Here is a 19,345-nt window from a genome sequence, read left to right as displayed (position 1 = left end):
AGGTTGATCATCACACTCAAGTGCAAATGTGAAATTCACATTCCACAAAACCTACATCGCTGCGTGATTTAAAAAAAAAGAAACAATTTGGTCAAATGTTCGGTAAGAATGCTTATAAAAACCAACCTTGGAAATATAAATAACATCAGCTCAAATCTAAATAAAACTTAATGTAACTGAGATTAGTCACGAAGTTGAGCAGTTTACCAGCTTTAGGCGACATTGAATTCTGATGTTTGAGATTTAAATCAATAAGTGATGCAAATCTGGTCACATTACAGTAACCTAAGAGTTAAAACTGATTTTTCTTACAGCAAAACAAGTTTCATAAAGTAACTTCTTCATGCAAATGAACTGGATACCCCTCTTGAGCCTTAATAAAGTGTAAAGAAAACAATTCCTAACTTAACATTGCAAAACTAAAATTAATAGAATTATCACTACTCACACTGAAGACAATACTATGCTAAATGGTAAAACTACGATACAACATTTTAGAGGATCTGTATGCTTTTTCCAGAAGCAAACCAAGTACTTTCAAAGACTTCCAGGGACCATTTTGACAATTAGCAAGGATATAATTCTGTCTGATGGAGTTTCTAATGCTGATATGAACTCACCAGTACTAAAATAAAGCTGTTGTAGTATTTATTGCAACCAAAAAATTTTTTATTTAAAGTTATAGACAATGTACCTGTATATGTATGAATCCTGGAAAAGATCATTTACATTTCCTGTTCAAAGTATTGATTTACATTTGTTTCATTTTTCTGAGCGTTTAATAATATAGGAAACACACTAAAGCAAGTTCTTCTTTAAACACAACTGCTATGTAGGAGCATGGATGAGATGGCAGTAATATTGTTAATAGCCTACACAGAATAGCTGCTTGCGCTTTGTGATCTATACCACACTATAACAAAGTGAAATATGTGGAAATTTCAATTTTCATAAGCAGAATAATAATGTAAGTCATTTTATTTATTCTCTTTTAATACTATCGGTAGCATTGTTCAATGTTTTATACAAAAATGTCTTTTCACAAACAATGTTTTCACACATTAACCCCATAACAAAAGTTATCACAACAGCTGTCTGTGACATGTATATACTAATATTAAGTTTCATTTCTGATAAATCCTTTAACTTTCCTTGAACACTTGAACTTTAAAACTATGAATGCTACGTTTCAAACCATTACATCTTGTGTGATGTATAGTGCTGTGTTAGCATGCCATGCAATATTAGGACGCACTTCAGGACTCGAATAAGTTTGTTCACATTTGTTATTCACTACAAACCCCATCTCTCTACGCTGGACACATTGACAAATGACTTTCGCAGTAAAACTGCCATTAGAAGATCATTCTTAATTTTAGGTTTAAACAAGATACTAATGAGAATCTTTGTGTCCTTAATGGTCCGTGGGTTTACAATTCGCACCTTATGTGCATTTCAGCATGATGAATCTTTTTCCTTTTTAAATACTCACACATACAGTACATAAGCCAGAGTATACAAAGCAATTTAAATACAGGCTGGATTCATTAGAGATACCTTGCTTTGCTCTTGGAATTAAAACCCAAACACAGAAAGAACCCCCAGGGCCTTATATACAACTTTTTTTTAAAGCAATTTTATGATACTAATAACAGCAATTTACATTTATACAGCCATGGTCGGCCCAAAGAGTCCAAAAGCACTTCACATATACCAGGAGATCCACCTCATCGCCACTGAGGTGCAGCACCCACCTGAGTGATGCATAGAAGCTATTACTGTGCCTGCAGATCCACTATACCAGCTGGTCAACAGCAGAAGCGTGATTTTCCTTAGAGGTCTCCCAGCCCAGTAGTTATAATAATAATTAATAATTGCTTACACTTATATAGCGCTTTTCTGGACACTCCACTCAAAGCGCTTTACAGGTAACGTGGACTCCCCTCCACCACCACCAATGTGCAGCCCCACCTGGATGATGTGACGGCAGCCATAGTGCGCCAGAACGCTCACCACGCATCAGCTCTAACCAGGCCCAGCCTCGCTGCTGACAAGGATCTTTCTTTGCATTTTTATTTTCCTTTAAAAGCTTTCTTTTTCTTTCCGACGTTGTATTTAGAGTTGCTGGATGTTTCACTTCATGTTTTCTTTACTATTGCTGCTCGGCTTCATGTCATTTTTTTTTTTGCTTTCTCCATAGATGCATAAAGTGGTCGTTTTTCGCCAAGTTTTTCTCTGCAACCTCAGTGGAGTCTTTATCCCCTTATTCAGTAATTGGCTGCCCCAGTCATGTACGGTAACACCTCTAGTAATGAGGCTCCTTTATAGAGGAGGGTGCTGATATAGAGGAGAGAGTATAAGCATCCCACTTGTTGTACTGTTGGATATCAAAGTAAAATCATCCTGGAAAATACATGTTTTTAATCATTACTCTTTGTGTATCGGCTAATGCCCAAACTTGAACAGTCATCCCTTCACTTTCATGTCAGCTTACAACTTCTTAAATCGCGCTTTGTCCCTGCTAACTCAGTAGCTAAGAAGTAGTGTGGCCCAGGAGGCCTCTTTTCGTAAAAATGAAATGAAACGCGTCTTAACCAGTCAACGAACACAGAGCTTTCTCAGCCACCACTGTTTGACCAGCCCGTGTGATTTACAGCGAAAGCCCTCCATAAAGCCTGGGAAAAGCCCTTATCGTGGACAGGATCAGAAGGCAACACATGTGCAAAAAAGCAATCTGTATCTTAGGATATAAAAATCCAAAGAAATAATTTGTGCGGAGGCGGCAAGAACAGTTTTGAAGCGTCTCCTTCAAGACCTTTTACAATCGACCAGAGAAAGAAAAGGCATCAAACCCAAACTATAAATTCATTAATGGCTACTAACATAAGAGAGACAAAACACAGTTTAAGAAAGTAAAGGTGCCATAAAAGTGATTGGGAGACCACTCAGCAGTACTGTAAGCGTGATGATTACACACCTCCCTCACTAAACAAGCACAATCGGTTCCAAAGTTTCTGCCTGTAGGCAAACACTTACAAAAGTCACAGTGAATTTCCATTAAAATACATATAGAATTTTTCAATTTGTTCCAAGCACTTGTAACTGGACATAACCTACGGGTGGGTTTAGATGCTTTTCTGATGCACTTGAATAATTAGGCACCGTAAATGAAGAATACGTTAGAAAAATGTGGATTTTGTCAACTACTTTTTATGCAAGCTGTTATGTTTGAAAGGATTATAAACCATTTATGTGGAAATAAAATTATCTCTAAAATACACATGAAAAAAATGTGACATGAACAAATTCAAATTTCTTACTAAACAATTATTTTTATCATGATAGTTAATGAAAATTGTGCAGTCAAAGACAGAATAACACTGTAAAAGTAAGGCAAGCTGTTAGGTGATCTCGGTACCATAGTATGCATAACCAAATAATCTACCGCATTGTATATATTAAAATTTTTGAATAAATATTATATTTCCAAAATATTTTTCTACACCATGATAAGTATTATACCTTACAATTTCTGTCAAGAAAGTTAAGACGATGGCAGCCTATATGACCGCAAAATAAAAATGGAAGAATGAGCTACACGTCTGGAGCTCGTATTAGCAGGGGATTTACCTCGTATATTAAAATATGTATGCATGCATCTCTCATTTTAGAGTAGCAGAAAGTAAAATATTCCCCTCACAAATAATAACAGAAGAGTTAAAACACACTGTTTCATTTTCTTATATTACAATTTTTGACAAATTTCACTCATTCACTGAGTGGTACAGAACCCACTGAGCTCTCCAAATACAGCAAGTGCATTCGCAAATCTCTGGATAGGTGTATATAATATACAGTCACTACCACATTGACACCTGGTAATAATGTAGTTGAATACAATTACTCCAAAAAGGTTCTACTGATGATTTAAGTATTAGAATTTCAGACAGCAGCGTACTTTTGACCCTTTTGGGCAACATCCTGCTCACATTCTCCACCGCTATTGAAAACTAAAGCAATCGCTAGTCAAGTTTCTTCACCTTACTGCTGAAAAGAATGATTTTCCTACACAAGCCTCTAAAATCCACCTGCACAACTGTCATGTCAGTCGAAAAAAAATGTGACGGTTCTCTGCTGAGCTTCATGACACACCGACTTCACGCCTCTCAGACAACATCTCAAGCGTTTCTTGTATCAGGGTATAATCTCCCACAAACAAAAACTTCAGTGCTGCTCTTTCTTTTACAGTAGGAACAGGATTCAATCAGATAAAGAACCACTGCAAACTGCAACATTGTATTCACAAAAAAACCCGCTGGTGGGCCAGGACTTCATTGGAGCGCTGGCAGGAAATGCATTTGCGCGGCTGACGTTTTGGAAATATTTTAAAAGGTTACAAATGATAACAGGCATAAAAAATGTAAGTACCATCAAGCACCTGTATAAAAACATCAAATTTTCCAACACCCTTAAGACCTTGCATTTGCAACTTAATTCCATGCCTTTCAAGGGTCTCAAGGACCTGTGTGAAACACTGCCTTAGTGCTACCGTATCCCTCCATCTGTGCATTTTTCTTCGTATGTAAAACCTACATCAGCCAAAATTCAGATATGGATACATAATCACTACTGGCAAAAACCTTTTATATTTTCCATTGTACGATTTTATTCATTTATTCTTTTTTCTCTTCTTTTTGCAGAAACAATTTAATCAACTCAAATTCAACTATACTAAGACAACAGGGGTTAGCATTGCTGCCTCACAGTGCTGGATTCCTCACAGGATTGAATCCAGGCGTGTGGTGCTATCTTCGTGTAGACTATGTTCAGATGAACATTACTCCAGACGGATCTGTATTTTTGAGTACAAAAAGGGTGCTATATAGCTTTGTATGTTGGTATAGAGTACAAAATGACCGATTCTGTTCTATAATATTGATACTACTGTACTACACTACATATTGACTGCTCATATGGTGTTCATGTGATTATGTTTTTAAAAGATGCTAAAGAATGACCATTTGACACAGGTCTTTGTAACTTGTCACTCATCAGTCTTAATATCACAGAGACTGTAGTGGTTAAAAGAAAATGTACCTCCTGTACTAACTTCTCTTCAACAGGCCGGTTCTATCACTGTCTTATAGTTAAAGATTATTTACCCAGTAAATAACCAAAGACATGCCTTATCTGGAATGTTTACCTTCAACCAAGAGGCTCTATTTGGAAATGTTAGGTTTGGTGAAGGTATTTTATATCCACCTTCAATATGTCAGCAAATGAATCATGTGAGGATTTTTTTTATGAACAGATAAAATGAAGGTTAGATATTAAGTAGTACACTACAATGCCTGCAATGCAAAGGTGACAGGGACAAATTCGGCCCATTTACATATCTTAGGGTACGTTAATAACAACCTTTCCAAGTGTGCTGAGTTGAAAGGAATAATATAAATGCTGCTTTTTGTTTAAAAATGTACATTCTTAAAATTTAAAAATCAAGACCCCAAATCCACACTTTGAAACAATTTTACAGTATTTCACCAATACATAAGTTTTAAATTTCTATTGAGCTCTAGCTGCAAGAGTTTTGAAAAACTATGGCCATTATACACACCACAAAACTCTCCATATGCACATGAACTATTCAAAAACTATAATCTAATCTACAGCTCTGCAATGGAGGAAGAACAATTTATTGCGTAAACATTACTACACACAGAGTTCACAAAAACAATGTAGGCTGATGTGGGCCGTAACCTTTCAAACATATCGAATTAAACAACCTCAGGTTCTTTGGCAAGGTCTTGTAAGTGGAAAGAATGACAACGCGAAACAACAAAGAGGCCTCGTTTACTCAATTCTAGGAGGACAGGCCAATGAAACGGCAAACATGAAGTGCAACTGGGTAACAAGCTACAGTCACCGTTTATAATATCAGCACTTTTTCTAGGAAGAGAGCAAAGGGTTTGATCTAGCTTTTACAACTGTGTTACAAGGTTAAGATTACTGTTCAAGTAATGGATTGACATCTTCCTTTAGCTCAGTAGGAATAATTCTTTGGCCCAGAAGTCTAGTTAAAGACCAGTCTTATTTCACAGTGTTGCAGATCTAAAATAGTTGCTATTATGGGGCTCTTACGCTGCTTGAACAGTGGACAAGAGTCCTTGCTATTACACTTTGAAAGTTTGTCATCCAAGCTTTTGAAGCGAGAGTCACACTGGCTTAAAAAGTAGTTGCACTTTTAATTATTGTTTTAATTGACTACGAAGGTTTCAAATGAGGCATTGAAGAGATTCAAATGGTAATGGCGAGACACTTATTATTATTCGTATGAGCTTAACATGCAGAGGTTACATAGTTATATTGTCACAGTCAGGTCACTGTCCAAAAGGGGGGAAAAAAAATCAAAACCCTCCATTCTGTACTAGTCAAATCCAACAGATGTTAATTCCACCCTTTTTGGTCCTTGAATCTAAACCTTCTCAGCCCAATATCTAAACAAGTTTAACAGTTCCTGTACTATCTGGGGGGCAGAAACTCCCTACTTCTGTACCAAACTGATACAAGATCTGTTTGTTAAATTATATTAAAATTTGCTGTAAAGGAGACTGTAAAATATATTTTTGTTACCAATACAGGCTTATAACAGCTCTGGATATCACTTGCCAACTGTTAATAATGGCACTTTATTCTTTTTTTCATCTCAAAAAGCTTTATGTACAGGAGGGACCCATTAAAATGCAGCACCCACCAGGGTAATGTGTGGCAGCCATTACATAGCAGCAAATCGGTTGGAGAAATCAAAAACTGCTTTATCAATTAAGGGTGGAATTTAGGTAGACCAGACTGTGTTATCTCAGAGAGGACTTTGACCAGGACACCAGGGCCAAAAACTTTAATCTTTAAGAACAGTGAAGTCCGTACATTTCCATGTAGTCAGAACTTCAGCTTAGGTCTTCTGACACCATAGTGGGGCAGTAGTTTGAAAATAATGATCTAGTTGCAAGTGTGCCACCTACTGGTTAAGTGACACCACTTAAAGTGGCAAACAATACATTTATGAACAACATAATTTAAAATAAAACTGTTTCAAATACTGGTGTTCCCAGGGGCTGTGTTTTGTCACTTCTAATTTTTTCCCCATCTGTTCGAATGAAATGAAAATGCAGGGAACTTCTGTCATTCTATTAAAGTACACAAATGATATGGCCCTAGCGTATTTTAGCAGGACTGGTAGGATTGCTTACTGGGGATGATAGAAAAGGGGTGGAGAATAACTCTGAATAGATAAACTGGAATGGTGGTGTCAGTCAACCACGTGTCATATTAATGTTGATTAAACCAAAGACCTGGCTACTTGGGATAGTAATGCACTAGACTTTCAACCTCTCTCCCTTATTAAACTGCTTGTGTAGGTTGTTTAGTATTTCAAAGTAACAGATGAACTTTGCAGATAATACTAATTGCATTTTTAAGAAGGGTCGTCTGGGCATATTTTTGATCCAAAAGCTGAAAATGTTTGGGGGGGAGTGAAAACATTTCATGAGGGATTATAAGATGCTAGTAGAAAGCATCCTTACTTTTGGTATCTCATTATTGTAAAGTAGCCGGAGTATAAACCGTAATGGGAAATTGGTCAGGATTCCTAATTTTGCTAGTAAAATAATTGGTCAACCATAGAAACAGCTTAAAGAGCTGCATTATACTGCAGTTGAAAAGAAAGCTCTGTTTATTGCTGATGACCTCTCCCAGTCTCTTCATTCCCATTTCCAACTGCTATCTTCAGGGAGGTGTTTTAGAATGCCCGTGTCCAAGAAAAATATATACAAAAAATCATTTATTCCCTGTGGAGCTGGTATATTAGACACAACTAAGTTTCCTCCACGGAACTATTGGAGTATGTGTAATGGTACTGTAATATTGTCAGTGTGATGTGTGTATATGTATTGTTGCATGTCTAAGACATGTTTTTAAATGTTTGTTTAAACGTGTTTATTTTTAACATGCATTTAAATTTGTTAATTATTTGTTTTTGTCGTCTTTTATGGTAATGCCAAAAACAAATTCCCATCTGTTTGGATGGACAGTAAAATTATACCGTATCTTAAACTAGTTTCCCTTAGATCTATCACAATCCACTACTGAGCTGGTCTAGTTCTGCTCAGCATCTGAGATCTGACAACTCCAGGCCAGAAAGTAGCATCACTGCTGTGAAGCAGTGCTCGTAAATAGACTGGAAAGGGCCGTAACATATTCACGAGACTTATACGGAGACAGACAAGATGGATGTTTTTTCATGGCTATGAGAGATCAAGTGTACACACACATTCAGAAGGAAATGTGTGAGACCCAGCGTGATAAGTGGCAGCTCATCGTGGTGCTGTTCACATCACATTGATAAGCAACACATCTCCACTAACAGCACAGCAATCATCTAGTTAATGATATATTCAGTACTTTCAGTTAACTCCAATATACAGGAGCACCTGCATTTTTACTAATTACTATAGACATGATCACAAATATTATTCCCCTGCACTGCTCCATGACTGCATCCTAAATTTCAATATTTATAGACTTAAACCAGTCTGTTCTGTTTTCTTCTCCTCTCCTAAATCACAGTTCTCAGAAATGCTTAGCATTCTCCTTGCACATTCACATGCAGTTTTCATTTTGTAAGGTTTCCATAATCTTTTATTTATAGGCTCAGAGGGATCATTCCAAACGGTACATATTTTTTATATGTAAGTGAATGGTATAAAAATGAACAGTATATTGAATTATCAATTTTTCCAGAGGCAAAACTTTTAATGACAGATTAATTACACTTTTTAAAACTAACAAACAGCTAGTTATTTGTACTACTTTATATAGAGTTCCAAGAAAATGAAGATAATAGTCATTCATTTACAGAATGAGAATTCTTAAATTCTTAACTGCAATCCAAATAATCATTAAAAAATTGGTGGAAAATAAAAACCTATTTCTACCCCACCTCCACCTACAGTTCTTTTATGAAACATAAAAACGTGAATAGATTCATCTTTCTTGACATTTGTGCTCTCTCTAGCCAGGATAAAAATGAGACCAAATGACCGTAACCCTACTGAATGAGAAGGGAAAGTCAAAGTAATACATACTGAATATGCTGGAGAGCTCCCCCTCTTCGCATCTGAGCCCTGAACAGAAAAAGAAAGGGCTTTAAAAAATGTTTTATAAAACCTGAAGGCAAGAAAAAACTAATCACAGGGCAGAAAGGAGGCTCGTGAATGACCTACACCATCTCTGCCTTTATTTTTATGGTCCTGGCCTTGGGCAATGGCTGGAGAAGGACAGTCAAGAACCTTGCAGAGAACAGACACCACCAGCAGATTGACCCTTGCTCTGCGCTCATTCGAAAGAAAGGAAACCCCCCAAAATTCCAGATTTTCCACAGCTCACATGAACACGGTATCAAGTGGCAATAACCATCGTAATTCCCACTAATTCAAATGAAAAGTCAGCCCATCCACGCATTACATTCCTAGACAGCAAGGAACTCCACAGGGATTCTTTCAAATAAATACATACAGTCGAGCTAACCAAATTTTATGTTTACTACAAGTCAGTGCTAAACGGATTTAAACAGTTTGAAATGACTTTCAGAATGACAATAATGACAGGTGTTACTTTGATTGAGAACATTAACGGCGCATCATTAGAGATGCTGTGACGTATGGCTAGCATCTGTGCCTGTGACATCTGTGCACATTCAGCAGCTCGGCACAGGGAGGACAGAGCCTGTTTATTCTATCCCAACAGAAGCCTCAGTCAGTGATTTATTACACCAGTAGGTGTGCTACCGCAAAGGAAGAGAGGAGAGACACTGACCTGAGCAATAAGGTTCTTAATGCACGCTCTAGATTGGCGTGCTAAATTCTTATGTTAATTCTAACAAAGCTCTGCTGGAGTCCACTTCACACTTAACTGGCTGTCTGTGATTTACTGAGCACAAAGTCTCTCAAGAGGCCATCAAGCACTGCTTCTATTGCCCACCTACCTAATGCTAAATAAAGGCAAAACATGAAGAATATCTTTACACACTACACTGAATGGAGATGATTGGTCAAAACAATGTTGCAGTCATGTGATTAGTAAACCACTGGTGGCATGTACTGTTTAAAGCAGGAAGATCAAATTATGCATCATTGTCAATTTCCCCAATTCATTCACCTAATTCAATGCTATGTGTAAGTGAATCTGAAAAAGAACATAACTCTCATACAATACCCAAGAATGTATTAGACACTCTGGAGTATTTTTTAAGGGCACATGTTTAAAAACACAAATTAACACTTATAACAAACATACTGTCACCAAATTTACAAATAAAAGCAGCAGTGTCAATTTTAATTCTGAAAACTAGATATATCAAAACACTTGCATATAACTTAAATACTTATCTTTGGAATTATTTATGTGGTAAAAAGTAATCAGTGATTTTTTTAAAGATTTAAAAAGTATGAATACTGAAAAATTAAATGATTAAGGCTGTTTGTTGCAGATAATTTGTTAAATCCAGATTAAATTACAAGTGAATGATGAAAGCAAAACTACCAAATGCAGTGTTTATACAACACGCACCTTGCTACATTAAAAACCCAGTTCCAATGTTCTCAATACCCAGTGGTGCAGTGTATACAGTAAACAGTAAAGCCATTCAGACAACAATTTAGAAAAGGCTTGTACAGAGGATGGAAATTCCTATGACAGCAGAGCTGTTAAACAACATTTAAGGATTTTAATCTGCAAACTTAATTTTCTTCCAACCTTATGATTAAGAGAAGAGGCAACCATAGAACCGAACAGAAAATTAGGCCTCTTAAACAAAACAAGCTTGTGCAAATTTGATGTTTAACATATCAGAAAAAAACATGTTCTCTTCTGGGATGTATCGAGAGCAATTCGTTATCAAGGATGTGTGACAAATCAACTTGGCATGAACCAGCACTGACTGGTGCAGAACCATGTCAAGATCAGTCACTGGAGCTGTTGTTTAGCATGAAAAAATCAGGCACTGTCTACAAATATACACTTCACCATCTAGCAGATGCTCAAAATACAACAAGCAGTGTGCTGCCCATATGATAAGTCTTGGCTTACAGTGTGCAAAATGATTTTTTTTTAGATATACAACTTTAAAGAACATCTCATTCAAAGACCCCAGCTTAAAATGATGCAGATCAGAACTGTAGTGGTGGTGGTGGGACAAAATGGGAACACTTTAGTTAAAAGAAACATGTACCTCCGACTCCTTATCACTTAGGGAACCAATACTTCCAAAGCTGTGATTCGAACATTCATTGTTTGTCAAGGCCTAGAGAGAAAAAGAAGAACAAGGATGCATCAGTGAACTGCATCTTACACTGACTGCAGCACTATAAAGTTGTAGATTTATTACATAGAAGTATAAGACCTGCTGAACACTTAATTAGCAAGCTGCAGCATTTAAATGATACACATCTACAGGAAACGCACAAACTAAAAACAAAAAAAAACACTACAGTGTAAGAAGATCAAGTAAAATAAAAAAAAAGACAGTGACCATAATAATTTCTTCAAAGTGTGTCTACTTTCTATGACAGGATGACAGGTCATGTCTTTACACTTAATATTAAAAATCATAAATGAACATAAATAAAAATATTTTATTGGGGGTGAGGGGGTCTCCCATAATCAACTGATTCTTTTACACAACCTAGGCTGCTGCTAAATCTGTGATGAGGTCCGTACATTATATACTACTTTCAGGTCTATTCATCTATTAAACTGCTTCAAAGCAGTTAAGAGACCAGAACTGAACTGCAATGTGCTGTTAATAGTACACACAGTGCCAAATGGCAAAATTTAGCTGCTGAATGGTAAAATTAGAGAATATTGATCCACTTCACCCCCTATTTCCTGACAGTTAAAAAAAAAACACTGCAGCCAGTAGTACCGCGCCACCACCCCCTTGCCAGTCTGCTGCTAGTCAAGCCCCCAGTCCCCACCCACCTGCTGCTGACCACGCTCCTCCTGCCCCCACCCACCTGCTGCTGACCACGCCCCTCCTGCCCCCACCCACCTGCTGCTGACCACGCCCCTCCTGCCCCCACCCACCTGCTGCTGACCACGCCCCTCCTGCCCCCACCCACCTGCTGCTGACCACGCCCCATGTCCCCACCCACCTGCTACTGACCACGCCCCATGTCCCCCCCCACCGTCTGCTGACCACGCCCCATGCCCCCGCCCACCGTCTGCTGACCACGCCCCATATCCCCACCCACCGTCTGCTGACCACGCCCCCACCCCCCACCTTCCTGCTGCTGGACAAGCCCCCTGTTCCCGCCCACCCGCGGCACTCACCTTCGCTCCAGCGCTGCCGCTTCCTGTGCTGCCCCCCGTGCTGCCGCTCACCCCACCGGTGAACCGGGCTTCTAGCAGCTCCTGTCGCCTGGGGTCAAGGCTGTGGAGCTCGTCCATCGCACCTGCAAGAGGATCACGGATGCCGTCAACCACCGAGACCAGAAGCCAAGGGCACGGAACGTCCCCGACGGGCTCGCGCCGCGGACCGCGGAGTCTACGAAACAAAAAAAAAAACCCAGCACGCCTTGCCGATCACAAATCTGCACAAGAACGGGAACTGAATCTGACATCTAGACTGCGGAGCAGTAAGGAAAGGTAATGTCAGAAAACCATAACTAAAATAGACTCAAAAGCAAAGAACATTAACATGCACGGTACACAGAAAGGAAAAAATCTAAATTATACATTCAAAATTCAAGCCAAACTAAAATATTTTTTCCCCACAGAGTCTCTGAAGGATTTTTGTAGTGAGGTCCCCGACTCGGCTGCACAAGATGACCCATCACATGGAGAGCCCGATCTTCGGCAGAGCACGAAATCTGACCTGAATCAGCAGATTCCACATTGACAGCTGGACTGCACCCATGCAGCACGTCCCTTCTTACAGACAGTACTGGCTCAAATTCTAAAAACGACCCCCAGCTCACTGGCTTGGTAGGCCATTGTATAATTTTATGCCGCGACAATGCCCACTAAAGGAGCAAAGCCTGCAAAAAGCATGAGCTTCTCCTAACAAGTTGCTGCTTGGTGTGTTTAAGATTAAATATACTTACTCTCAGTACAAGTCAAACAATTACTATGCTGTTACAATATCATTACACGCTTAGAACTCAAGAGGGGGCAAGGTTCAAAACAAACTGATGAACAACAGCTGTTTTCCCTGAAAAGACTTCTCAATGTCATTTCCCAACAAATTTCCTCCTTTTTGCTAAATGCTGAGCTGACAGGTACCAGTCTCTTGAAGTAGATAAGACCCGATTAAAAACCTTTAAAAAAAAAAAGATAAGATTTCCTATCTTTTTCATTATCATCAATCCGTCAATCCACAGATTTTTAATTTCCAATCAGTAATAATGAGAAAGCTTTTTATCTGAATTGGACAATACTGCACGTTTCAAAATAGAGTAATTTCTTTATTGATGGATTTTAGTCCTCGACTCAACAGGATAGGTTTAGGAGACTCATCACGCTCCTATGAGGAAGATTAATCATATGCCTTCTCTTTACAAATTAATTGCCATATTCCTTTTCTTAATAAAATCAAAAGCTTTTAAACAAAGGAAAGGCACTTAAAACGAGCAAAACTGACAAGTAAACCCAAAATGATTTCTAAACTCTACCAATGCAGCTGTGTACGTCTGAGTCTGTGAGCCTGCCCTGTGATGGAATGGCTTCCCATGCAGGGTGGATCCTCCCTTGCTCCTGTTGCTTGCCAAAATAGGCTCTGGCTCCCCCATGACCCCAAATTGGAAGAACACACAGACGCAATCACAGACACGCATACATTCACACCAGGGCCAATTCTCCTTTACGCCAATTAATCTACCAGTATGTCATTGGACTTTGGGATGAAACTGGGACACCCGGAGGAAACCCACAAGAACACAGAGAGAACATACAAACTCCACGCAGATAGCACCCCAGATCCAGAGTTGAACCCAGGGCCCCAGGCACTGCACCGCTAAAATGTATATTCTTTTTTTATTAATACATATTATAAAACACTAAAACTTAATTAAAGCACTTGGCACTTAATCTTTAAAAAGCTATTGCACTTTTTTATAGCACTTAAAAAGAAAGCTGGAATACTGAAAGGGCTGATTACTTTCCCCACCAAGTTTGTAGCCTACAGCTTCAAAGACACTTAAAAGGTGAAAAAACGTACCAAAGCATAAGCGTAACTTACGATATATAATTTTTAAAATTTAACCACTGGGGCACTGCAGCTGAGAAAAACTCAGATTTAATTTTTCGACACGTTTTTGGAATGGTTCCCTAAAGCTTCTGAAGAGAAAGCAACTGATAATTTGACATGGCGACACAGAAAACAGTAAATGAAGCACAGGGTTTTAACAAGGCTGTTCATTTCACTTTAAAATAAGGTTTTGATAAAGTAATCTTAATGAGATGATTGTTCCCCAGTTGCTTAGAAAGAACAGCTGAAAGTCATTTCCTCTGTCTGCAATTTTTAATAGGGTAAAATATCTAGTTAGTTCATGTCTGAATAGAAAGTTAAAAAAAGAAATATCCAGTTCATGTCTGAATCAAAATTTTTTCCCTATGATGCCGCATACAAAATCCTCTGAAATTAACATTTTGACAAGCAAAATATTTTTCTTAATTTCATTTTCAATAATTTAGGATATCCCGACACTTACAGCTACAAAACGTTTGAAAACAATACGCACTACCGAAGCAGAGAAATTAACACCTGAGGAAACAAACAAACAATAACTGGCATCATAGGTCCACAAGAATCATTAAAGTCACCTCTTAATCAGATACAGAAGGGTTTAATTTTTGCCAGAAAGGACTGTGAACCATTACAAAGCAACAGTTACCTCTATAATTTGGCTTTGATGAGACGAGTGCGCGTGCTCAGTTTCACCTTAAGAATTTATTTAATTCATTTTTTGTATGCCCTCTTATCCCTTGTATGGTTTTCTATTTGATGTCTATATTGTACAGAAATGGAAAAACTATTAAAAACGGAACACCCATGCACTTGCTAACCTGTTGGTTCTTACAACAGATGTTTTAAAGCTACTGAGTATTTAAAAAAAAACATTCCGCAAATTTCCCAACATACCATCTGAAACGATATTCATAGGTTTCATTTTTGAACTGCCCAGAGCTGTTAAGAATCCACATTATTTTACAGTAAGAAAAAAGTTTTGCGATTTAAAACCTATTTCCCGACTATGTTTGAAACCAAACCCAAGCTATAGTCTTTTGCCGTTAAAAGGACAACTAATGGAAAAGGCAGTGTGAGGCACTCCTCCCAGAAACCTAGCTTGCTAAGCATCCTCTCTTTCTGGCAAAAAATATTCCTTCAAACGCTTTTTAACTCAAGACAGGTCTGCTGTACCAACTGTCACCATCGACCTGACGCAATCCTATCATCACAGACCTCAGCAGTCCACACAACAGTATCCAAGGGTGACAAACGAAAACCTCTGCATCTAGACACAAAGCTTCACAGTTACAGAGCCCTTTCATACAGAAGCAAAAAACACATTAGATGAGAAGAAATACACGGGACAATTCTTAATAGCTTGCATGTTGCAGGTCATAAATTCCCAGCATACCCAATGACTTTAAAAAGGCAAGGTGGTTCAGAATAAATTGGATACAAACTAAAAAGACCCGTCAAGCTGACAACGATTAACTCAATAAGATTCAAAGGACACCAGGGACTTCCAACAGATCACCGCTATTTTGCCAGTCACTTCATGAACACACGGCACTTGTGGACTCTAGATAAGTCCAGGAGGGGCTGCAAAGCTCTGATCACAACACTGTAAATCCCTTCTATAGAAAACATGTTGGCTGAGCTGTAGGACACTCCCCCAGATTCTCAGACTCTCCCACTAAACATTAAATTACTGTTATGTCTACCTCTGTGTTCGTTCTATAGCAGCATCTACAGAGAAACCAGTAACCCCTCTACATTTAACATAACGGGCCCCAGGAACAATGAAGGTCTTTCTGTGAAGATCCCAGAAGAAAGAAAAACTGCCAGAAGAAAAAAAACAGGCCTGGGGGAGCTTAAAGACTGGCTGCTTTACTTAGCTTTGACACAAAGAGCGCCAGAGCATCCGTACTCGAATTAAACCTAAGTCCACAGCCTTCTGCTTGCAGTTGCATTCCTGCCAACCTCTGCACTAATAAATGCACTCAGAAGGAGCACCTAAATAAAATACTTTAGACACTGTGCATCAGCCAAAAGCATGACATTTGCAGTTTAGATTGGCCAGCATTTTGGATGTTTCATGTCACGATTATCACTGTAAGTAGGGCATTCCGCACATTCTACAGAAAAGGCATTCTGCTGCATGTAAATCTTCATTGTTTTCTTCCGAGAGTTAAGGGCTGACAAAGGGCTGTGTATTTTATGAACCAGTCTACAGAAATCACGCACCAGGCTTGGAAGCGTCTCCTCCAGAAAGGAGTGCTTTAGTGCAACCTGAGACCCTTCTGGTTAGGCAGGTGCAATTATCACTACAATGCATCGCAAATAAACAAAGATTCCTGGCAAAATCCAAGGCTCTCAATGGACCCTCCAAGCTAAATCTGACACTCAGAAGTCCAGTGTCCATTTCACCCAAAAATTTACAATTAGCGCCAGAATACCCCGTATAAATGAAACTGAGACGATAAGGATAATCACAATAGTGAAATCAAATGAACAGACTTGGGCAACATTACCACTACTTTATTCCTTCAATTCAAATTAAAATTCAAAAGAGGTTGACTGGCATGACCAATGAGTTACAATGTTGTCAAAGCAATAACAGGTAGAAGTACTGCATTATTTTATCAAGTAGTGTTAACTGGAAAAACCATAGTGAAATATCTTGTCTAAGCATACAAAAGAAAAATTTCCCTCAGGATTTCAACTGACAACCCTCAGCTCCAGAGTTCAGAGCCCTAACTCGCTACCCTGTGCCATTGCCAAAAACAGTAACATGCCAGCAAGGAGATGCACCTTCAAATTGATTGCACTACTGTACTTCTAAGGTATTTATAAACGCTAAAAAAATTCCAAGAATAATTTTAAGGATTAACTATGGCTTAATTTAAGAGTATAATATATGAAAAACATGATTATTGTGGTCCTGGAAAAGGCAAATTTACTTTAAAAGAATCAACTAAAATCTGCCAAATTGTCAAAGACACAAATTATGTCAAAGACAGAAATCTGTAGGATAAAGACAACAATAGACTTGTTAAAGGAAAACTTTCCTCAAGTTGTTGAAAAACTTACATTTTTGACCCAGGATTTTAAATTTTACTGAACCCTAATGCACAACTTTTCAAAAACAGCTTAAAGACTGCCAGGTTGGATTCTGGTATTTCACCCAAATTATTTCACGGCAGGTACTGCTCTTTTGATTTTCCAAGGGTAATTAAAAGATATTTATGCTGGTAGAAATACAAAACACGGTCCCAAAATTAAGATGCTGACAAAGCTATTATTAGTAGTGAACAAATCTGACCACTAGTCTAGTATGTCATGTAAACAAAGTACCATATAACACAGACAAGATTCACAAGTACCCAATAGAACTTACTCCCAATTAGCTAAGGCATAAAAATTGTAAGTGGTACAAACAACTCATGAATGCAAAATTAGACAATAAATAATTGTTTCATGCACCTAAAAGCATTTGAAAAACCCTGCACACAACAATACATTGGATCAAGAAGTTTAAACAAAGCTTTCCAAATCAAGATTTTTATTTTGCCTATTGGAAGATAGAGATCAACTATAAAACCAGGCCACACATTGAGGATTTGCGGGGATATATCCCCTTTTATGGTGGTGCTGTGCAATAGATATAATGCATCTCATTTCAGAGGGGTTGAGGATCTGAAAATGACATTTACCACATCAAGAATGGTTCTATACAGATAACCAGATAAACTGAAGCAATACATCTACTTTATTAATTTAATGCAGTTGGATGTCCTTAAAATTGAAAATTATCAAATTGTCAATTCCTGAAAAATTAAACAGCTTGTTCATTCTAAAGCAAAAGCAATACCAATGCTCTCATGAGCTGCTAGATACGTTTCTGCACACACCTCTGCTAAAGTCATTACAGTCTGATTTTACGATCCCACATAACAGTTTATGGACAATGGTATCGAAAGGCTGAAACCCCTCATGAGATAAGAATTGAACTAACCTTTAATGGACTTACAGATGTAGATTTAAAAGACTTACAGTAAAATTTACTGACTTGGCAATTAGTGAATGTAATAAGCATACATCAATGAATAGTTTATGTCGACAGACTGTACTGTATGATATTAGCAAACAGTGTAAACAATAAAAAACAAAAAATATATATGAATATATTTATAAACCTAGACCCATAAATTCTGTATAATCCTTACACACAAGTGAGTTGTCAAATGGATCAAATCAAAATCTTGAGGTGAGCATTTATTTTTTTAGTTTGGCAGAAACAGTACAAGATGACCTGGTTGTTTTCACTTATTGAGCACTTCCTGTGGTTAACCCCAGCTGAAATGATTCAGTGAGAAGAAAAGATCCTCATAAGATCATTCTGATCCGGGTATACCACCTCATGTTAACTTTTGCCAAGAGAGCACAATAAATCCCCTTTCTTAAAATAAAATGCTTAATAGAATAGAAACGTTCTGCACGTTGTAAACATGCTCCAAGTGGTTCCAGAATAGCTCCAATTAAAAATAACTACAGTTGAGAAAGACGGAGGTCAGTAGTTATTTTTATTGTGGAGACAACAGGCTGTGCTAGTTTCATATGAACTAATAAATAATGGAATTAAATAATTCTTCTTTAGCAGTCATAATATGTAATGAACAGATTGATTTAAGAAATGGAACTGCAAAGTGCCAAATGTTTAAACCATACAGGATTACACAGCCAAGATCATCATGGAGTCAGCAAGTCTTTACACTCTGTCTCCCAGAGACTATCCTGTTCAGCTTTGGGTCAGAAGAAACTGAATTCTGCCCAGTCCTTTCCTGATGTTTACCTTAATTCCAACACGCCAAAGACCATAAATACCAACCAAAAGCAGGGGTGACAGAAAGGAGCAGAACGGCGTCAAAACTAAGGATAGAGAATCCAAATATAAATGCAACAGTACAGTAAGCCTAATGGATTACTTAGCTTGTGAACAGCTGCCATTTTAAGAAGAGGTTTATTAAGTCCTTGTTAGTCCCTAACCTAATTTTCTCCATA

The 19,345-nt window shown here is 38.1% G+C and overlaps 1 protein-coding gene across 8 annotated transcripts in view; it reads right to left on the bottom strand.

Annotated features, from left to right (window-relative positions):
- tlk1a (tousled-like kinase 1a) overlaps window positions 1-19,345 on the bottom strand; it is a 49,325-nt gene that overhangs the window by 13,341 nt on the left and 16,639 nt on the right. For 6 of the 8 annotated variants that reach the window (XM_088605326.1, XM_088605322.1, XM_088605323.1 and 3 more), the window contains 3 exons: window positions 12,388-12,509; window positions 11,288-11,359; window positions 9,144-9,182 (listed from right to left, as the gene is read on the bottom strand). In XM_088605326.1, the coding sequence (XP_088461452.1) occupies window positions 9,144-9,182; window positions 11,288-11,359; window positions 12,388-12,509 (233 nt within the window). Of the gene's footprint in view, window positions 1-9,143; window positions 9,183-11,287; window positions 11,360-12,387; window positions 12,602-19,345 lie in introns of all 8 variants that reach the window. The other 2 variants (XM_088605330.1, XM_088605328.1) reach the window with 2 other exon arrangements.

Source organism: Lepisosteus platostomus, chromosome 14, assembly GCF_059453375.1.
Source record: "Lepisosteus platostomus isolate fLepPlt1 chromosome 14, fLepPlt1.hap1, whole genome shotgun sequence".
Lineage (NCBI taxonomy): Eukaryota > Metazoa > Chordata > Actinopteri > Semionotiformes > Lepisosteidae > Lepisosteus > Lepisosteus platostomus.
This window is presented reverse-complemented; position numbering and strand designations above follow the sequence as displayed.